This window comes from Dermacentor albipictus, chromosome 3 (genome assembly GCF_038994185.2).
Source record: "Dermacentor albipictus isolate Rhodes 1998 colony chromosome 3, USDA_Dalb.pri_finalv2, whole genome shotgun sequence".
Lineage (NCBI taxonomy): Eukaryota > Metazoa > Arthropoda > Arachnida > Ixodida > Ixodidae > Dermacentor > Dermacentor albipictus.
In genome coordinates, this window is record NC_091823.1 from 164,313,139 (window position 1) to 164,332,060 (window position 18,922).

The window sequence follows — 18,922 nt, forward strand, 5'->3', positions numbered from 1 at the left end:
AAGCAGTTGCGCGAATACGACACAAGAAGGAACGAATGGTGCAACACAAACGCTTTTGTTTAGGTTGTCCTGCCAGTTTCTTCTTCGTTCGCTGTTTGCACGCCTGCCTTTTGATATAGCAAGAATCCCCACATAGTTTCTCAGGTCTCAGTAGTTTTTACAATGTCTGGTTGTGTTATACATGCTCAAAGAGCAAATGGAAGCCGATATATTTCTGCACGTATTCTCTTCCAGGCCATCTTAACCGGCAACGTCTACGATGTTACCTATAATCAGCCAATGAACATTAGCGGTGAGTGAATCTCAAGCATTTCCATGCTGGCTGTTTCTAAATTTTCATGGCCGATTGCTATTTCTCTACGTCCTAAATTCGCATTCTGGAGGTCATTTTCGTCATAGTATAGATATGCCTTAAGATATTGTTTTCGTTCCTATGCAGCTGCTGCGTCTATACCATTGTCATTATTAATACTGAGTAATTACTTGTGACCAGCGGGTATTTTAACGTTCCCCCAATGCACGGCACACGGGCGTTCTTACATTTAGTAACACCGAAACTCCAGAGGATGAGAAGCATACTTTAAAGCCTATTGTCTCTTGAACCATGACGGGTGGTTTGTGCATTAGGTAGCTATTCTGAGAAACAATATTTATGACAATTTTGCCAAGGACGTTCGCAGTACTATGCACGTAGCGCTGAATCCAGTTGTTGCATCACTGCTGGAAATTATCTTTCCTGCTCGAGCTGTCTCCTCGGGTATAGTGCACACTGCCATTTCTGCCGCGTTCTCATAAGAATCGCGATATCGCGAATTTTGTTCGTACAAATATACCGCGTCCAGACCCATATTTGGGTACAAAACCCAAACAGACCCATATGTCTCGCACAATAATTACGTAATATTACGAATACCAGAGCTTTCATGCAAGAAAGAGAAATATGCACTTGTGGTATAAACGTTTATAGGCCTTGACGCCACTTATATATTCACTATTTTCAACCTTAGTTTGCAAATTTAGTTTGCAATAAGTAGGCTTCATTGCTCACTTGTTAAGAGTGCTGCAGCGTGATGGGCCTATCACAAGCACGTGTTGCGCTTTCTGCAAACAACGCGCTGCGTTTTCGAATCAACGCCAACGTCACAGGCTGGTATTGGTTGTTGCTGTATAAATGTTTTGTTGCTACTGTATAAATGGCTACGCTGTAGTTATTATCTATGCTCGTGTAAGCCAAGTTTTTGTACGGGCCGTAGACCCTCGTCAAGCCTGTGAAAGGCGTCTACGTCCCCATCATCATCTTAAAGATGCAAATAAACTTTCTGTCTGTCGGTCTGTCTATGGAACTATGCATGGAACCCATGGTAACGTACGAAAAAAAATTGCGTACTGGCTCAACCAGTGTCATTCATTCTGCGACGACTAATAAACCTGTCACACGAGTAGATTTATTGTCATTCGAATCGAATGGCAATCGATGCATCGAATGCCACTCGGTCTCTTCAGGTGCTACACAGTAAACTATAATGGCATTCGCAAATTATAGCAATTACGATCTGGAACAGAATTTGTTAAATTACGAGAAATTTTTTTTCGATCAACACATCCAATATGGCCGACCACCGCAACGGGCTCCTGATGCAAAGAGCAAGAGAGCTTGAGCACAGCGCGTGGTTAAAATATCATCGCGGCGAAAACAATTATTTCTTTTTATAAGTCTAAAAAAAGATCTAACTTTGCTGATGCACGCAATCTTTTTTCGCGTTGCGTGTCGCTGTTGTCGCCCTGGGGTCAACAGTATACATGCGGTTCGATATCGAATGCGAATGCGAATGAGTTCCCCTAACTCATTCGATGGGGCAAACGTCATTCTTTTTGAATGACATTAAAAGTTCACGTTTAAATCTCGTAAAATTGTATTGTATGCGCATGTCATTAGATTCATCATCATCATCATCAGCCTAGTTACGCCCACTGCAGGGCAAAGGCCTCTGCCATACTTCTCCAACTACCCCGGTCATGTACTAATAGTGTCCATGTTGTCCCTGCAAACGTCTTAATGTCATCCGCCCACCTAACTTTCTGCCGCTCCCTGCTACGCTACCCTTCCCTTGAAATCCAGTCCGTAACCCTTAATGACCATCGGTTATCTTCCCACCTCATTACATGTCCGGCCCATGCCCATTTCTTTTCTTGATTTCAACTAAGGTGTCATTTACCCGCGTTTGTTGCCTCACCCAATCTGCTCTTTTCCTATCCCTTAACGTTACACCCATCATTCTTCGTTCCATAGCTCGTTGGGTCGTCCTCAATTTCAGGAGAACCCTTTTCGTAAGCCTCCAGGTTTCTGCCCCATATGTGAGTACTGGTAGCACACAGCTGTTATACACTTTCCTTTTGAGGGATAGTGGCAACCTGCTGTTCATGATTTGAGAATGCCTGCCAAACGCACCCCAGCCAATTCTTATCCTTCTGGTTATTTCAGTCGCATGATTCGGATCCGTGGTCACTACCTGCCCTAAGTAGAGGTATTCCCTTGCCACTTCCAGTGCCTCGCTACCTATCGTAAACTGCTGTTTTCTTCCGAGACTGTTAAAGATTACCTTAGTTTTCTGCAGACTAATTTTCAGACCCACCCTTCTGCTTTGCCTGTCCAGGTCAGTGAGCATGCATTGCAATTGGTCTCCTGAGTTACTAAGCAAGGCAATATCATCAGGCTTATCTCCCAAGGCTTTCTTTACTTCTTCCGGCGTTACTGTGGGATTTCGAATTCCTCTAGGCTATTCTGTCTTCCATTATCGTCGTGGGTGCCACTAGTACTGTAAAAATCTCCATAGAACTCCTCAGCCACTTGAACTATCTCATCCATATTAGTAACGATATTGCAGGCTTTGTCTCTTAACGCACACATCTGATTCTTGCCTATTCCTAGTTTCTTCTTCACTGTTTTTAGGCTTCCTCCGTTCCTGAGAGCTTGTTCAATTCTATCCATATTATAGTTCCTGATGTCCGCTGTCTTACGCTTGTTGATTAACTTAGAAAGTTCTGCCAGTTCTATTCTAGCTGTAGGGTTAGAAGCTTTCATACATTGGCGTTTCTTGATCAGATCTTTCGTCTCCTGCGATAGCTTACTGGTTTCCTGTCTAATGGTGTTACCACCGACTTCTATTGCGCACTCCTTAATGATGCCCATGAGATTGTCGTTCATTGCTTCAACACTAAGGTCCTTATCCTGAGTTAAAGCCGAATACTTGTTCTGTAGCTTGATCCAGAATTCCTCTAGTTTACCTCTTACCGCTAACTCATTGATTGGCTTCTCGTGTAACAGTTTCTTCCATTCCCTCCTCAAGTCTAGGCTAGTTCGAGCTCTTACCATCCTATGGTCACTGCAGCGTACCTTGCCGAGCACGTCTACATCTTGTATGATGCCAGGGTTCGCGCAGAGTATGAAGTCAATTTCATCTCTAGTCTCACCATTCGGGCTCCTCCATGTCCACTTTCGGTTAACCCGCTTGCGGAAAAAAGTATTCATTATCCGCATATTATTCTCTTCTCGAAACTCTACTAGTAACTCTCCTCTGCTATTCCTAGAGCCTATACCATATTCTCCCAATGACTTGTGTCCAGCCTGCTTCTTGCCTGCCCGGGCATTGAAGTCGCCCATCAGTATAGTGTATTTTGTTTTGACTTTACCCACCGCCGATTCTACGTCTTCATAAAAGCTTTCGACTTCCTGGTCATCATGACTGCATGTAGAGGCATAGACTTGTACCACCTTCAATTTGTACCTGTTATTAAATTTTACAACAAGACCTGCCCCCCTCTCGTTAAGGCTATAGAATTCCTGTATGTTACCAGCTATTTCCTTGTTAATCAGCAATCCGACTCCTAGTTCTTGTCTCTGCGCTAAGCCCCGGTAGCACAGTACGTGCCCGCTTTTTAGCAATGTATATGCTTCTCTTGTCCTCCTAACATCACTGAGCCCTAGAGGCTAGAGACTAGAGACGCTAGAGCTATACTATTGCCGCGCAACCTTGAGCGATCGGAAAGCGCGTTTTCCACTCTTGGCCGGCGGAGAGGGGAGGCTTCGTTCCGGCCGCGAAGTTCTCCACATCTCTGTCAGGTGCCTGGTGGTGGTCTCGTGCTGACGACGCCCTCTCGGTGAGCGCATACTTCCCCCCCCTCATCTTTTAAGAGGTTCAATACATACAAGCATTTGTCTCGCAAACCAGGTTTATTTCAAGGAAATTTTCCACGTCTCAATAATTTCTCTCGGCGTATTCGAGTGCTGATTGCCGTGTTATAGTTTGTTAACGAAGCTTTCCCTCAAGTCAAAATATTTTAAGGCAGTTTTCCTAATCTCTAAAGCCGCTCGAGTTCACGCTGCTCCTCTGGCGGCCATTTTTCCAAGAAATGATGCCTTCCAACCACTCAGAATCAGCAAAAATCGACTGTCGCGGACAACATCAGTCCCTTTCCACATAAGCATGAGGCTCGGAGCAGGAGTTATGGCGCTTGAAAGTAACCGGTGGCTTGGCGGACCAACCGACTGAGCCACCTTTCCGGGCAACATTGAAGTTATAATTATATTCGAGTGCTGATTGCCGTGTTATAGTATATTAACGAAGCTTCCCCTCTAGTCTAAATATTTTAAGGCAGTTTGTCGTGTGCGTATCATGGACACGAATGCTTATATTGCCTTCCGTTTCCCTACGACGGTTGCGCTGTAAAACCACGGCGCTGAAATATTGCTTTCCTCTCCTCCAACTACTACACGCCGAGACAAAGCAACAGCGCGCGCATGCGATCCCATAGATGACATGAATACATATATATCGATATCTATCAGTCATAGCTCTCGTAGTATAGCCTTCTGAGCCGTTTCCTTTTTTTTTCTTTGAAAGAAGTCCTATTAGGGTTATTATAATTACAAGAAGGTATTTTACCCTCGCCAGCAGCAGTACTTGAGATAGCTATACTGGCGGCTAGCTTCCCACGCTATGCGTGCCGCCCTCGCACCTGTTTAAGCTTTTCCTAGACGCTAGAGCTATACTATTGCCGCGCAACCTTGAGCGATCGGAAAGCGCGTTTTCCACTCTTGGCCGGCGGATAGGGGAGGCTTCGTTCCGGCCGCGAAGTTCTCCACATCTCTGTCAGGTGCCTGGTGGTGGTCTCGTGCTGACGACGCCCTCTCGGTGAGCGCATACTTCACCCCCCCCCCTCATTTTTTAAGAGGTTCAATACATACAAGCATTTGTCTCGCAAACCAGATTTATTTCAAGGGAATTTCCCACGTCTCAATAATTTCTCTCGTCGTATTCGAGTGCTGATTGCCGTGTTATAGTTTGTTAACCAAGCTTTCCCTCAAGTCAAAATATTTTAAGGCAGTTTTCCTAATCTCTAAAGCCGCTCGAGTTCACGCTGCTCCTCTGGCGGCCATATTTCCAAGAAATTATGCCTTCCAACCAAAATCGACTGTCGCGGACAACATCAGTCCCTTTCCACATAAGCATGAGGCTCGGAGCAGGAGCTATGGCGCTTGAAAGTAACCGATTGCTTGGCGAACCAACCGACTGAGCTACCTTTCGGGGCAACATTGAAGCGTCAGGAGTTCAAATCACATATTATGTTCCTTTTTTTCTTTTATTTTATTTTATTTTCCTTCATTTTATTACTGTACGGAAACCCTCCTAAATATATATATATATATCCTCAATTTTGTATGGCCACACATGTGCAGGTCATAAATACCAGGTTCGATAGCCGAGTGCCATCCAGGCGGTATAACCGAGCTCAGATTCGTCCACTTTGACTGATCAAATAGGGCACCACTGTAGGTTAAATGAGGCGTACAACTCCCTCGGGACCTGCCGTGGTTGCTCAGTGGTTATGGTGTTAGACTGCTGAGCACGAGGAAGCGTGATCGGACCCCGGCCACGGCGGCCGCATTTCGATGGGGGCGAAATGCGAAAACACCCGTGTCCTTAGAATTAGGTGCACGTTAAAGAACCCCAGGTGGTCGAAATTTTCGGAGTCCTCCACTACTGCGTGCCTCATAATCAGAAAGTGGTTTTGTCACGTAAAACCCCATAATTTAATTTTTAATATAACTCCTGCGGGGACGGTAGAGTATCCGTGTCCAGTGCAAGAGGACCGTGATTCAAATCCCGGTGCCGCGCAATTCTCCACCGGATAATACAAAAAAAACCGTGTGTTGAGGAAATTGCACAAACAGGCCCGGAGTGCGGCCTGATCCCGGTGACTAGAACCGGTAACGCACTCTCTCACCAGAGCAGGATTGGCCACCCTGGTGCAGTACTTGGCCACAACCTCCTATATGAATACGACAATCAAACCCCGGCCCTCAGTCCCCAGCAGCCGCGAAGCAACTGACCACGGCGGCGGTCAGATCTGTGACGCTGCAGAGAGTGCTAAGAATACCTGGCTCCGGACAGGCCGCCATTGGAATCTGAACCTGGCAACGTTTAACGTTAGAACGCTATCTAGTAAGGCGAGTCTAGCAGCGGTATTGGAGGAACTAGAGGGTAGTAAATGGGATATAATAGGGCTCAGTGAGGTTAGGAGGAAAAAAAGAAGCATATACAGTGCTAAAAAGCGGGCATGTACTATGTTACCGGGGCTTCGCGGAGAGACGAGACCTAGGAGTCGGATTCCTGATTAATAAGGAAATAGCTGGTAACATACAGGAATTTTATAGCATTAACGAGAGGGTGGCAGGTCTTGTTGTGAAATTTAATAAGAGATACAAATTGAAGGTGGTACAAGTCTAGGCCCCTACATGCAGTCATGATGACCAGGTAGTCGAAAGCTTTTATGAAGACGTAGAATCGGCGATTGGTAAAGTCAAAACAAAATACACTATACTTATGGGCGACTTCAATGCCAGGGTTCGCCAAGCCTTCATTGCCAGGGCATAGGCTCTAGGAATAGCAGAGGAGAATTATTAGTAGTTTTTGCAGACCAGAATAATATGCGGATAATGAATACCTTTTTCCGCAAGCGGGTTAGCCGAAAGTGGACGTGGAGGAACCCGAATGGTGAGACTAGAAATGAAATCGACTTCATACTCTGCGCGAACCCTGGCATCATACAAGATGTAGACGTGCTCGGCAAGGTACGCTGCATTGACCATAGGATGGTAAGAACTCGAATTAGTCTAGACTTGAGGAGGGAACGGAAGAAACCGGTACACAAGAAGCCAATCAATTAGTTAGCGGTAAGAGGAAAACTAGAGGAATTCCGGATCAAGCTACAGAACAGGTATTCGGCTTTAACTCAGGAAGAGGACCTTAGTGTTGAAGCAATGAACGACAATCTCATGGGCACCATTAAGGAGTGCGCAATAGAAGTCGGTGGTAACGCCGTTAGACAGGAAACGAGTAAGCTATCGCATGAGACGAAAGATCTGATCAGGAAACGCCAATGTATGAAAGCCTCTAACGCTACAGCTAGAATGGAACTGGCAGAACTTTCTAAGTTAATCAACAAGCGTAAAATAGCGGACATCAGGAACTATAATATGGATAGAATTGAACAGGCTCTCAGGAACGGAGGAAGCCTAAAAACAGCGAAGAAGAAACTAGGAATAGGCAAGAATCAGATGTGTGCGTTGAGAGACAAAGCCGGCAATATCGTTACTAATACGGATGAGATAGTTCAAGTGGCTGAGGAGTTCTATAGAGATTTATACAGTACCAGTGGCACCCATTACGATAGTGGATGAGAGAATAGCCTAGAGGAATTCGAAATCCCACAGGTAACGCCAGAAGAAGTAAAGAAAGCCTTAGGAGCTATGCAAAGGGGGAAGGCAGCTGGGGAGGATCAGGTAACAGCAGATTTGTTGAAGGATGGTGGTCAGATTGTTCTAGAGAAACTGGCCACCCTGTATACGCAATGCCTCATAACCTCGAGCGTACCGGAATCTTGGAAGAACGCTAACATAATCCTAATCCATAAGAAAGGGGACGCCAAAGACTTGAAAAATTATAGACCGATCAGCTTACTGTCCGTTGCCTACAAAGTATTTACTAAGGTAATCGCAAATAGAATCAGGAACATGTTAGACTTCTGTCAACCAAAGGACCAGGCAGGATTCCGTAAAGGCTACTCAACAATAGACCCTATTCACACTATCAATCAAGTGATAGAGAAATGTGCAGAATATAACCAACCCTTATATATAGCTTTCATTGATTACGAGAAAGCGTTTGATTCAGTCGAAACCTTAGCAGTCATGGAGGCATTACGGAATCAGGGTGTAGATGAGCCATATGTAAAAACACTGGAAGATATCTATAGCGGCTCCACAGCCACCGTAGTCCTCCACAAAGAAAGCAACAAAATCCCTATAAAGAAAGGCGTCAGGCAGGGAGATACGATACCTCCAATGCTATTCACAGTATGTTTACAGGAGGTATTCAGAGGCCTGGAGTGGGAAGAATTGGGCATAAAAGTTGATGGAGAATACCTCAGCAACTTGAGATTCGCTGATGATATTGCCTTGCTTAGTAACTCAGGGGACCAATTGCAATGCATGCTCACTGACCTGGAGAGGCAAAGCAGAAGAGTGGGTCTAAAAATTAATCTGCAGAAAACTAAAGAATTGTTTAACAGTCTTGGAAGAGAATAGCAGTTTACGATAGGTAGCGAAGCACTGGAAGTGGTAAAGGAATACATCTACTTAGGGCAGGTAGTGACCACGGATCCAGATCATGAGACTGAAATAGCCAGAAGAATAAGAATGGGTTGGGGTGCGTTTGGCATGCCTTCTCAAATCATGAACAGCAGGTTGCCACTATCCCTCAAAAGGAAAGTGTATAACAGCTGTGTGTTACCAGTACTCACATATGCGGCAGAAACCTGGAGGCTTACGAAAAGGGTTCTGCTGAAATTGAGGACGACGCAACGAGCTATGGAAAGAAGAATGATGGGTGTAACGTTAAGGGATAAGAAAAGAGCAGATTGGGTGAGGCAACAAACGCGGGTAAACGACATCTTAGTTGAAATCAAGAAAAAGAAATGGGCATGGGCCGGACATGTAATGAGGAGGGACGATAACCAATGGTCACTGAGGGTTACGAACTGGATTCCAAGGGAAGGGAAGCGTAGCAGGGGGCGGCAGGAAGTTAGGTGGGCGGATGACATTAAGACGTTTGCAGGGACAACATGGCCACAATTAGTACATGACCGGGGTAGTTGGAGAAGTATAGGAGAGGCCTTTGCCCTGCAGTGGGCGTAACTAGGTTGATGATGATGATGATAATATTTTTGGAGGGTTCCCGTACAGTGATAAAATAAAGGAAAAGACAATGAAAAGAAAGAAAAAAAGAAAAAAAGAGGGGTAAAAAAGAAGCATACCAGGTGATTTGACTCGTTACCCTTAGATGTTGCCAGGAAAGATAGCTCAGACTGTTGGTTCGTCAGGCCCCAGGTTATTTTCAAGCGCCATAGCTCTTGCTCCGAGCCACATACTTACGTGGAAAGGGACCTTCTTGGAAAAATGGCCGCCGAGGAAGAAAGCGAACTCGAATGGCTTTAGAGACTAGGAAAACTGCCTTAAAATAATTAGACTTGAGGGAAAGCTTCGATAACATACTATAACACGACAATCAGCACTCGAATATGACGAGAGAAATTAGTGAGACGTGGAAAATTCCCTTGAAATAAATATGGTTTGCGAGACAAATGCTTGTAAGTGTTGAACCTCTTAAACGTTGAGGGGGAATATGCGCTCACCGAGAGGGCATCGTCCGCACGAGACCACCACCATGCACCTTACTGAGACGTGGAGGCCTCTGCGGTAGAAACAAAGCCTCCCTTCTCCGCCGGCCAACAGGGGAAAACGCGCTTTCCGATCGCTCAAGGTTGCGCGCACATAGTATAACTAACGTCTAGGAAAAGCTTAAACAGGTGCAAGGGCGGCACGCATGGCGTGGGAAGCTTGCCGCCAGAATAACTATCTTAAGGACTGCTGCTGACGAGAGCGAAATACCGTCGTGTAATTATAATAACCCTATTAGGACTATTTTCGAAAGAAAAACAAAAGGGGACGGCCCAGAGGGCTATACTACGAGAGCTATGACTGATAATTTGCTTTATATATATATATATATATATATATATATATATATATATATATATATATATATATATATATATATATATGCATCTGATCTATGGGATCAAATGCGCGCGCTGTTGCTTTGTCTCGGCGAATAGTAGTCAAGAGAGCCAGTTTAAGGGCGGAGAAGGAGGAAGGAAAGGAAAGTCTCTGAAGCAAAATTGCAGCGCCGTGGTTTTAAAGCGCACCCGTGGTAGAGAAACGGAAGGCGATGTAAGCGTGCGTGGCCATGATACGCACACGCCAAACTGCCTTAAATTATTTAGACTTGAGGGAAAGCTTCGTTAACAAATGATAGCACGGCAATAAGCACTCGAATATAATTATAACCCTAATAATAATTGTAAATATTCATCTCATCTATGGGATCTAATGCGCGCGCTGTTGCTTTGTCTCTGCGTGTATTAGTTAAGAGAGCCAGTTTAAGGGCGGAGAAGAAGGAAGGAAAGGAAAGTCTCTGAAGCAAAATTGCAGCGCCGTGGTTTTAAAGCGCAACCGCGGTAGAGAAACGGAAGGCGATATAAGCGTGCGTGGCCTGCCATTTGATTCGAATGACATTAAATCTTCCCGTGTCACAGGGGTATAAGTAGGATGTCCACGCGCTCGATTGTAAGCGTTGAGTGCACTGTTTCTGGTACGGACAAAATTGTGCGCATAAAGTTGCTATCCTTGAAGTTTCCACGCGTCGTGACACTATCACACCTCTGGCACATTTTGTATGGGCTGTAATATGCATAGCGCCTGCGCCCTCGAAAGCACACTGGGACGAAGCAAGATGGCCAGTGATGACACTGCAATTAACCGTCCAAACAGAGTTTGCAGTCTCCTAGTGTAAAAGAAAAGGCGTGCCCATGAAAGCTGGCGCGAAAGAAGACAATGTCGACGTTCGTGGTATATTTACTTTTATGTGCTGAAATTGGGGCATCAAAAATAATGGAATGCTGCATAATTTCCTGACACCTATTATTGGTAATATAGTTTACTTCGCTCCGCCTTACGTTTTTTTGCTGGACCCTCCCTTTATTTTATTTGTACTTGGTGTTTTCATTCGCTTTTTCCATATGCGCACGTGCCTCGATGTTAACCTCTCTTGCGTCTTATAGGCAACTGTAGCGCTACGCTAAAAAGGAAACCCAGATGAATGAATGAATTCCGTGGGTTTACGTGCCAAAACCACGATCTCATTTAGAGGCACGCCATAGTGGGCGACAACGGGTAATTTTGACCACCTGGGGATCTTTAACGTGCGCCCAATGCATGGAATGCAGGCGTTTTTACATTTCGCCCCTCCCGCCCTCGAAATGCGGCCGCCGCAGCCGGGTTTAATCCCGCGTCCTGGTGCTTAGCACAGAAACACCATAGCCGCTAAGCCACCTCGGCGGGCGAAACCCAGATGGGTTTCTCAACAAAATAGCATCGCAGTGGAAGGAAGATTCAGAAAAATTGGCTCGCTTGATGGAGCGACACATCCGGAAAGCTGTTGGTCCAATGTTAGGTCTCTGAAACTTTCAGAGAAACGCCCTCGGTTTCCTTTATAGCTTCGTGCGGTGAAGGGTGGGTGAATATTTCCATGTCATTATTTCTTGGTTGGTGACGACGTCATTCATTAGCGCGTAACACGCACAAGTACTCTGGGTTCCGTCAAGAGGAATAAGGCCGAGAATTTACGCTCGTTAACAGCTCGCACACTCGCACGTCGGCGATGGAATTACGACAACCACGTGCTTGTGTTGAAGCTCCTTTACGCGATAACGTACAACTACCCCTATAGGGCATCCTGGTTTAACCTGACATCGTTAAGGACTCTGTGTCGCAGATAATTCGGTGTCAAGGAGTTCTGAGTGAACCGAAATTTCCTATATACTTAGCTTTATGTATATGGCGCACCGTGCTATATAACATGCGTTATATGCGGGCTACATTTCCACACTATTCTACCACTGAAGTTCCTAGTAACTTGTATTGCGTTCTTGACAAAGTTATTCCTCAGAATTTCGAGAATGACTGTCCACAAACAAATGTCATGAAGCATACATTCTTTGTATGTTAAATCTTCTCAGGCTGAAATATTAGGAGAGCGAAGCAACAACTGCAACCTAAAAAAAAATGATTTTTTGTGTGTGCGGTACCTCCGCGATCGGTCCACGCAAGAGGCCGCTTTCTACCAGGAAGCTCGCCTTCGTGCGCAGGGTTCGCGGCCAGCGTTTCCCGGCAAAGATCACGGTTACATGAGCTGCAGTTGCCGGGAAGCGCGAGTAGCAGCCAGGGATCTTTGAACGAAGCGTGTTCCAATCTTGAAGGCGAAGCTTACGCGCCCTCTAACTTTATTTGCGATACGACCGGTACCACACAACCAGCTATCAGCAGTCAGCCCCCGCAAAGTTTGGGAAAAGGGTTGAAAAAAGGTTTGCTGTAAAAACGTATACGCAAGCCAATCGGACATTTTAGATTGTATCTGAAGGGGAGCTTTCGCAAAAGAGGAGGACAATAAGGACGAAAATAAGGAAGGAAAAATAGGGCGGTAAATAATACCTGCGTCCGGTTAGTTAGTGACCCTACGCTGAGTGAAGGTGTGAAGGAATAAAAAGAAAGAAAGAAGAGGGAGCCTATGAAGGTACTATCATTGCGAACACGTGCGGTTGTCCATAAGATCGCGCCTACGTTCGCTCAATGAGGTCAGTCAATTTCATGAACCGTAGCGATGTCCAAGGCATTTCGTGAGTAAGCGTGTGACGCCTGATGCCATGGGCAAACAACTTTTGTTTCTGAAAATGGCCTACTATCTATTCCGCCTCATATCTAACACGCTACAAAGAACTCGTCATAACGATTACATAAGCACAGCACGTGTTCGATCACCTCTTCACAGTTGCAATTAGTCACAGATAGGTGCGTCGGGCATGTCAATAAAGAAAGAGTAGGCCTTCGTAAAACCTACCCCTGACCAGGGGTGGCACAGTTCATCACGGCGGGAGAACTGCAATTAACTCTGCAGCCTCAATGTAGAATCAAGTCGGTGAAGTTGACAGGTCGAGACAGTCGGGGTATAAGACGGTATAAAACTATTCATCTGCTACAAAATGTTTTGCAGAATAGCGATAGCGTGCCTTGCGTGCCTGCCCGGCCAATAAGCTACCAGCAGAAACCGCCGCCACTCGCCCAGCGTGATTCACGCTACAGCAGATTACATGGCCTCCGAAATCGGCCCACTTTTCATCCAGGCCCCCAGGACCAGCCCAGTTTACTATGGCGTTATATCTAGGACTGGGCCGCCATGCACGAAAGTAGGTGACCAAGCGAAAGCGCTAAACGCTGGGAAGAAAATCATATAAGTATTTGCTTTCGCAGTGAAGCCATACGCTTGAAGGCGTGTATTTATTCCAATGAGGGTATTTAGGCAACGTTTGTACATGAAGGCGTGTATTTATTCCAATGAGAGTGTTTAGGTAACATTTGTAATTTCACTGACTTTTCCCGTAGAGAATAGGGGCAGAATTTTCAAAACTTTTCGTTCACGAGGGCTCTTTCCTTTGGTGGCAGCCTTCACGAGTAATATGTCCAGCATCAGAATTGCCTAGAACTTGCCCTTACGCATAAAAGCTTTCTGTGAATACGGGGCCAGGGTTGGTACCAGGTACATAGGTAGGCATTGCGCAGATGTGGCAGCTTATAAAGTGGTTTCTTATGTGACTCTTGTGCGTTTGCTATTTGTCAAGGCAGCAGCGATGGTCAGCAATGTCCGAACGTATAAGCCTAGAAAGCTTCGGCTTAGAAATCAAACAGCAATAGGACCAAACCTAATATGCAGGCATGTTACGTAGTGAAAGCGTGTACGAATATTATCTGATAGACGAAGCATACTAAAAAATAAAAACTGCGCACTGGCCCTCAGCGATGCTTTCTGATTTCTATATGTATGATATTGTCACGTGGTGGTGACGTTGAAGAACACAGTAGCAATACTGTGAAAGACAAAACTAGCTTTTATTGGGCGAACCTGGGCCCACAAAGACAGGCTACACTTATACCACAACGATAGCGGCGAACACGGTCGGCAATCGTCGAAAATCTGTTCAGCGGGTCGAGCGCGTCGGCTTTTATACAGCAGTCGTCGAATGTTCCAGACTAATCGCTTGGACCCACGTGTCTTGGACCGCTTGGACCCCCGCTGTGCGTTAGCATTTGTTGGGCGGCGAAACGTGCCCCTGATAAAGCAAGTACACGTGTCAATATATAGCAGTTCTCATGTGCCCGCCCAAGTAAGTGTATGAACCCCGTCCCTATAATTGCGCAGTGGTTGTAATCAAAAGGAAAACTGTTGAGCGCCTGCAAGGAAGGATCGTTCCCGCTCTCCTTCACACGATCACTATAAAATCGTGCGCCGTTCGGGGCCATCATCAAGTGTTCGTATCGTGCTATACCTGTGTCGCACGGCATGTGTAATGTCATTCGCAGTGAATGAAATTACGTCTTAATGTCATTTGTATTGCTTGTAAACGGACATAGTGAATGTCTCTCACAGCTAATGGCCATTGATGAGCTTCCCGAACTTATGCAAGCGCGACTTCTGTAATCTCGACGACAGGGGCTTGGCAAAAAATAACGCAATCGATAAGTTAAAACGAAATGTAATCAGAGTAAAGGCTGTCATAATTGCTGTGATGTGCTTTTGAAACATTTTTGACGTGCAGCGCGAGATTTGAAGTAGTTTGTCTCCGACTGGACGCTAGCACCACTTGTCGGCCATGTTTACAAACACTCGTCCATTTTTTTATTTCTGCGTATTGTTTTCAAAGTAGTGCCGTGTGAAGCCTATTCACCAACCATGGTATCCAACTCTGCAACTTCGTCAGCGGAGTATGGGTAGTGAAAAACGCCTGGAGCTGCGTCGAGACACGCGCTGCTGAAAGTGTGGAAAGACCACATCACCGATTTGCGAAGGGAGAAGCGCGAACCTGAAAGTATTCATGTCGACTGCCGAGTGCTTGCGTTTGCAAGGGGCCGTAAACATTGCCATCAATTGCGAATGCCGTTGTGTATACCTGTGTAAACAGGAAACGCAAGACTGCAATGATATTCGGTATGAATGTCATTTACTGTGAATGGCATTACACATGTGGTGTGACAGAGGTATTAGCAGCAGAAAATACAGCCGCGCATTTGATGCTCGGCTGGGCGAGGTCTACAGCGTTCCTGTTCATGCACTGTCATAGGCAACCACCTTAAACAGTTGGTGCTTGCAGGAATGCATTAGGATGCTCTCGATTTGTTGGTAGCCATGACCGAGCTTTCTGTAAAGCTGTCTACTGTGTACTGCTTGTGACAAGGGGCGAGAAACCTCTGGCAAGAGTGCACCACTGTTCGCCTCCTTTGTCGTACACATACCACAGGACGCGCCCGTCCTGTGTTATATGTTCGTTTCGTATTCGCGCTTGGCGCGTTCTAATGAACATTGCATGACTAGACGCGACGTTTAACAAAGGGAGAGAGGTCGGTGCCCAATCACACGGCCTTGTCATGTCTCGCGCTAGATGCCACTTGCTGTGTTGATATTGGCAGGGCACGGTAATTAACGTCTGCTAAGCTATATAGTAGGGGTCTTCGAATGACGAATGTTTTAAATAAAGTCGTAGACAAATATTCCATAAAATCGACCCCCAAATTTCAAATTGAATATCGAGCATTTTTTCTAATTCCTGGTGAAAGATGGAATAAGGAGTTTGCGCGTTTTCAGCCTTACATTCAATGACCCATCTGTTTAATACCGTTCGCAGTTATACATCTGCATAATTGAGGAGCATGTATTTGACAAGCACCTGTTTTGAGTTGTTTAATGCACTATGACAATCGCGATATTGAAAAAAAGACAGCAGACTTCAGTCATTTCTACGGCTCGGAATTCGTTCCCTGCGGCAGCACCATTGTCCCACAGTGAAGACGAGCATCTTATTTGTGGGTGTGCATTCACCATATGCTCATCTTACTTGTTTGTTTTGCTCCCCTGCTTCTTAAGGTTGTTGCGTTCACCCACTACAGTGAGCTGCACCAGAACACAGCCGCTATAAGGCGGGCCGGGATTCGATCCCGCGACGTCGTGCTTAGCCCCGCAACACCGTAAGCGCTAAGGAACAGCGGCGAGTAAAAGATGCCACTGCTCTGAGCTTCTCTGTGAAGCACAAAACCTTGCACAAAGTTGCCCGTAGTGTGGTGCCGCGGTAGCCTATATCATATCGCACACCGTACTTTCGTGATGTCGCACTCTCGCTGCTTGTCTAAAAAGGAAAAACATTCAAAATGCTGGTTAATATCATATGATCCATTTCACTGTTACCTGTGTCAGCAATCTAGCAAAGCAGAACCTTGTTGACGAAAGCGAGCTATCGGTTAAATGATTGAAATGTCTGCTATATACTGTATAGCAGGAACTTAAAGACAAAGATTTTTCGGTTCCCTCCCCATCTAGAGCAGCGGAGAGTCGAAGAGGCACTTGAACCATACGGTATCGTACAGTCCATCACTAGATAAATGGGGCGTTACGATGTAATGAAGGGCTGGAAGATGGCAAATCAAGATGCGGCGTTCACATCGAAGTACGTCGCTTGTCCCATTTCACTGCTTCATTTGTGGACTGTTTATAGGCACCAGTCCCTTATCCTGCTACCAGGTAGCCCGCCGCTTTATCTGAGGTGTAATAGGGTCGGCCATATAAGACGTGAGTGTAAGACTTCACTTTACAGCACGTGTCCCTTCCAATAGTTGTCATTTTTCACTGCTGCAGCCATGTGCACTTTCAAAAGCATCTGTTTACGCCAACAACCTCCCTGGAAATGGCCGAACTGACGATGAGAATATTGGAAACCACCTCATGGACGTCACTGAAGATGTGCATGCATCTGGAGACGCTCATGCTGTAGAACCTACACGTGAAAAAAAGGGAGTGAATGTGAAAGTTTACTATCCGAAGTATACTTCCAGGTGGTGCACCACTCTCTACAGCTATATTTTTCCTTGCTGTGATGCAAGATGTCTGTGCACTTGAGATTACCGTGGAAAACTACAAAACGAACACGTTATTCATGGGTGACTTTTATTGACATAATCTGGCTTGATTCTTTTGCGCTGATGCATCTGGGAAACGGTTGCACGTCAATCTCAATTCAGTTGCAACCCAATCCCAGATGCATCTGGGATTCGGTTGCTCCGAACAATTCTGCTTATTTAAATTCTAAGATCGCAACGTTTGATCGTTATCAGTCGCGCTCTGTCTTAGATTTAACATTTGCTATTTCAAAATTACCAATATCTCCTTGGGCTGTATTTGATCATGCCAGCAGTAATAACTGTGTTATATTGATGGATATTGTCTACCCCTGGAATTCTTTAGATAATGAAGTGCACATTTTCGTTGACTATCCAAATTTATTGAAACTTTACAGTCCACGTTGTCTTCTTTGTTAAGCATGGAGAGAGACAACAAAGCTATGAGTTAAAAGGGGCTAAATACTAGCTAGTTTGTGCGAATCAATGGGTGAAAAACAGCGCAGAATAAACGTCGACAAGGGCCGACGACTCGTCCTGTGTTTCCTTACTTCTCCGTATTTATTTTACGCTGTTTCTTAGCCGTGCATAAAGCTATGTGCCTTGGCCCAGTTGTGAAGGGTAACCTAAAGAAATCTGAGTTTGTAGCATCGACAGCAAAAGGTAGTTTTGGCTGCCCCTGGTGCATTCCGGACTGTACATGCGATTATAGACGCCGCAAGGTTGCGTGCAGGAAACTTCTTGACTAGCACCCTTCAAATTAGAGTTACTCTACGTACGCTGGAGCTACGTTTAAACGACCCATTTCATTGCAAATAATGGTTGCGATAAGAAGGGCTACAATTTTCTGCCGGAGAATGGCAATAAAAAAGCGCTTTATAGGTTTCCTCACTTTTAATAGGCTATAACAACACCCATAAATGTTGATTCAGCAATCATGTTGCTGAAAACATTATGAGAATCATTGGACCAAATTGCCAGAGGATTACACACACCTAACACAACTCAGTAACAATTGAACTAAGGCTTGCATCCGGGGATTATTTTATAAATATGACGATTTAAGAGCTTGCGCACGTTGTGCGACTGCTACCTGCCTCAGTTCCAGGTTTATTGGTATCGTAGCCAGCATGTTAAAAAATATTATTTGACATATCTCCACAGGACCTACTTAGTATTGTCAACTACTCCCTTAAGAGCAGCTGTCTTCCTCCAGATTGGAGGCTTGCCAGAATGCTCCCCCCGCTTAAGAAACAAGGACCGCAATTGCATAGGAACAACATAAAACCCTTTGCACTAACGTTTAACAATATTGAGCTAATAGAAGAGTGTTAAAAGTTGGCATAATTAGGCTTTTTAACTAATAGCACGGAGCCCATTTGGTACTGGTGGTAACATTATTGAAAGGGAGAAGGGTAAAGGGGGGCGTGGCTGAGGGATCGGGCTCAAGTAAGGCCCTGGGCCTGCTTGGCTTTCTCCGCCCAGTCCACCAGTTCAAGTTGTCGGTCGGCATCCCCGGAACTGAGCCAGGCTGCCCAGTGAATCTCGCTGCTGATGGGGGGATGAGAAAACGGGAAACCCGGATGCTCGATATGGTACGCGCACGTTGATTTGGGGGGACGCATAAGCTTGCTTGACACATCGAGAGCATGCAACGCTGGTAGCTCTTGAAATAGCTAAAGCATACGACAGTGTAGAGCATGTCGTTCTACTGAATAACCTAAAGCTAGAGCATGAATTTACCTC

At 45.5% G+C, this 18,922-nt stretch overlaps 1 protein-coding gene across 1 annotated transcript in view; it reads left to right on the forward strand.

Annotated features, from left to right (window-relative positions):
• LOC135905160 (uncharacterized) overlaps positions 1 to 18,922 on the forward strand; it is a 250,165-nt gene that overhangs the window by 139,367 nt on the left and 91,876 nt on the right. The window contains exon 4 of the mRNA XM_065436178.2: positions 235 to 292. Coding sequence (XP_065292250.1) covers positions 235 to 292 — 58 coding nt within the window. The remainder of the gene's footprint in view (positions 1 to 234; positions 293 to 18,922) is intronic.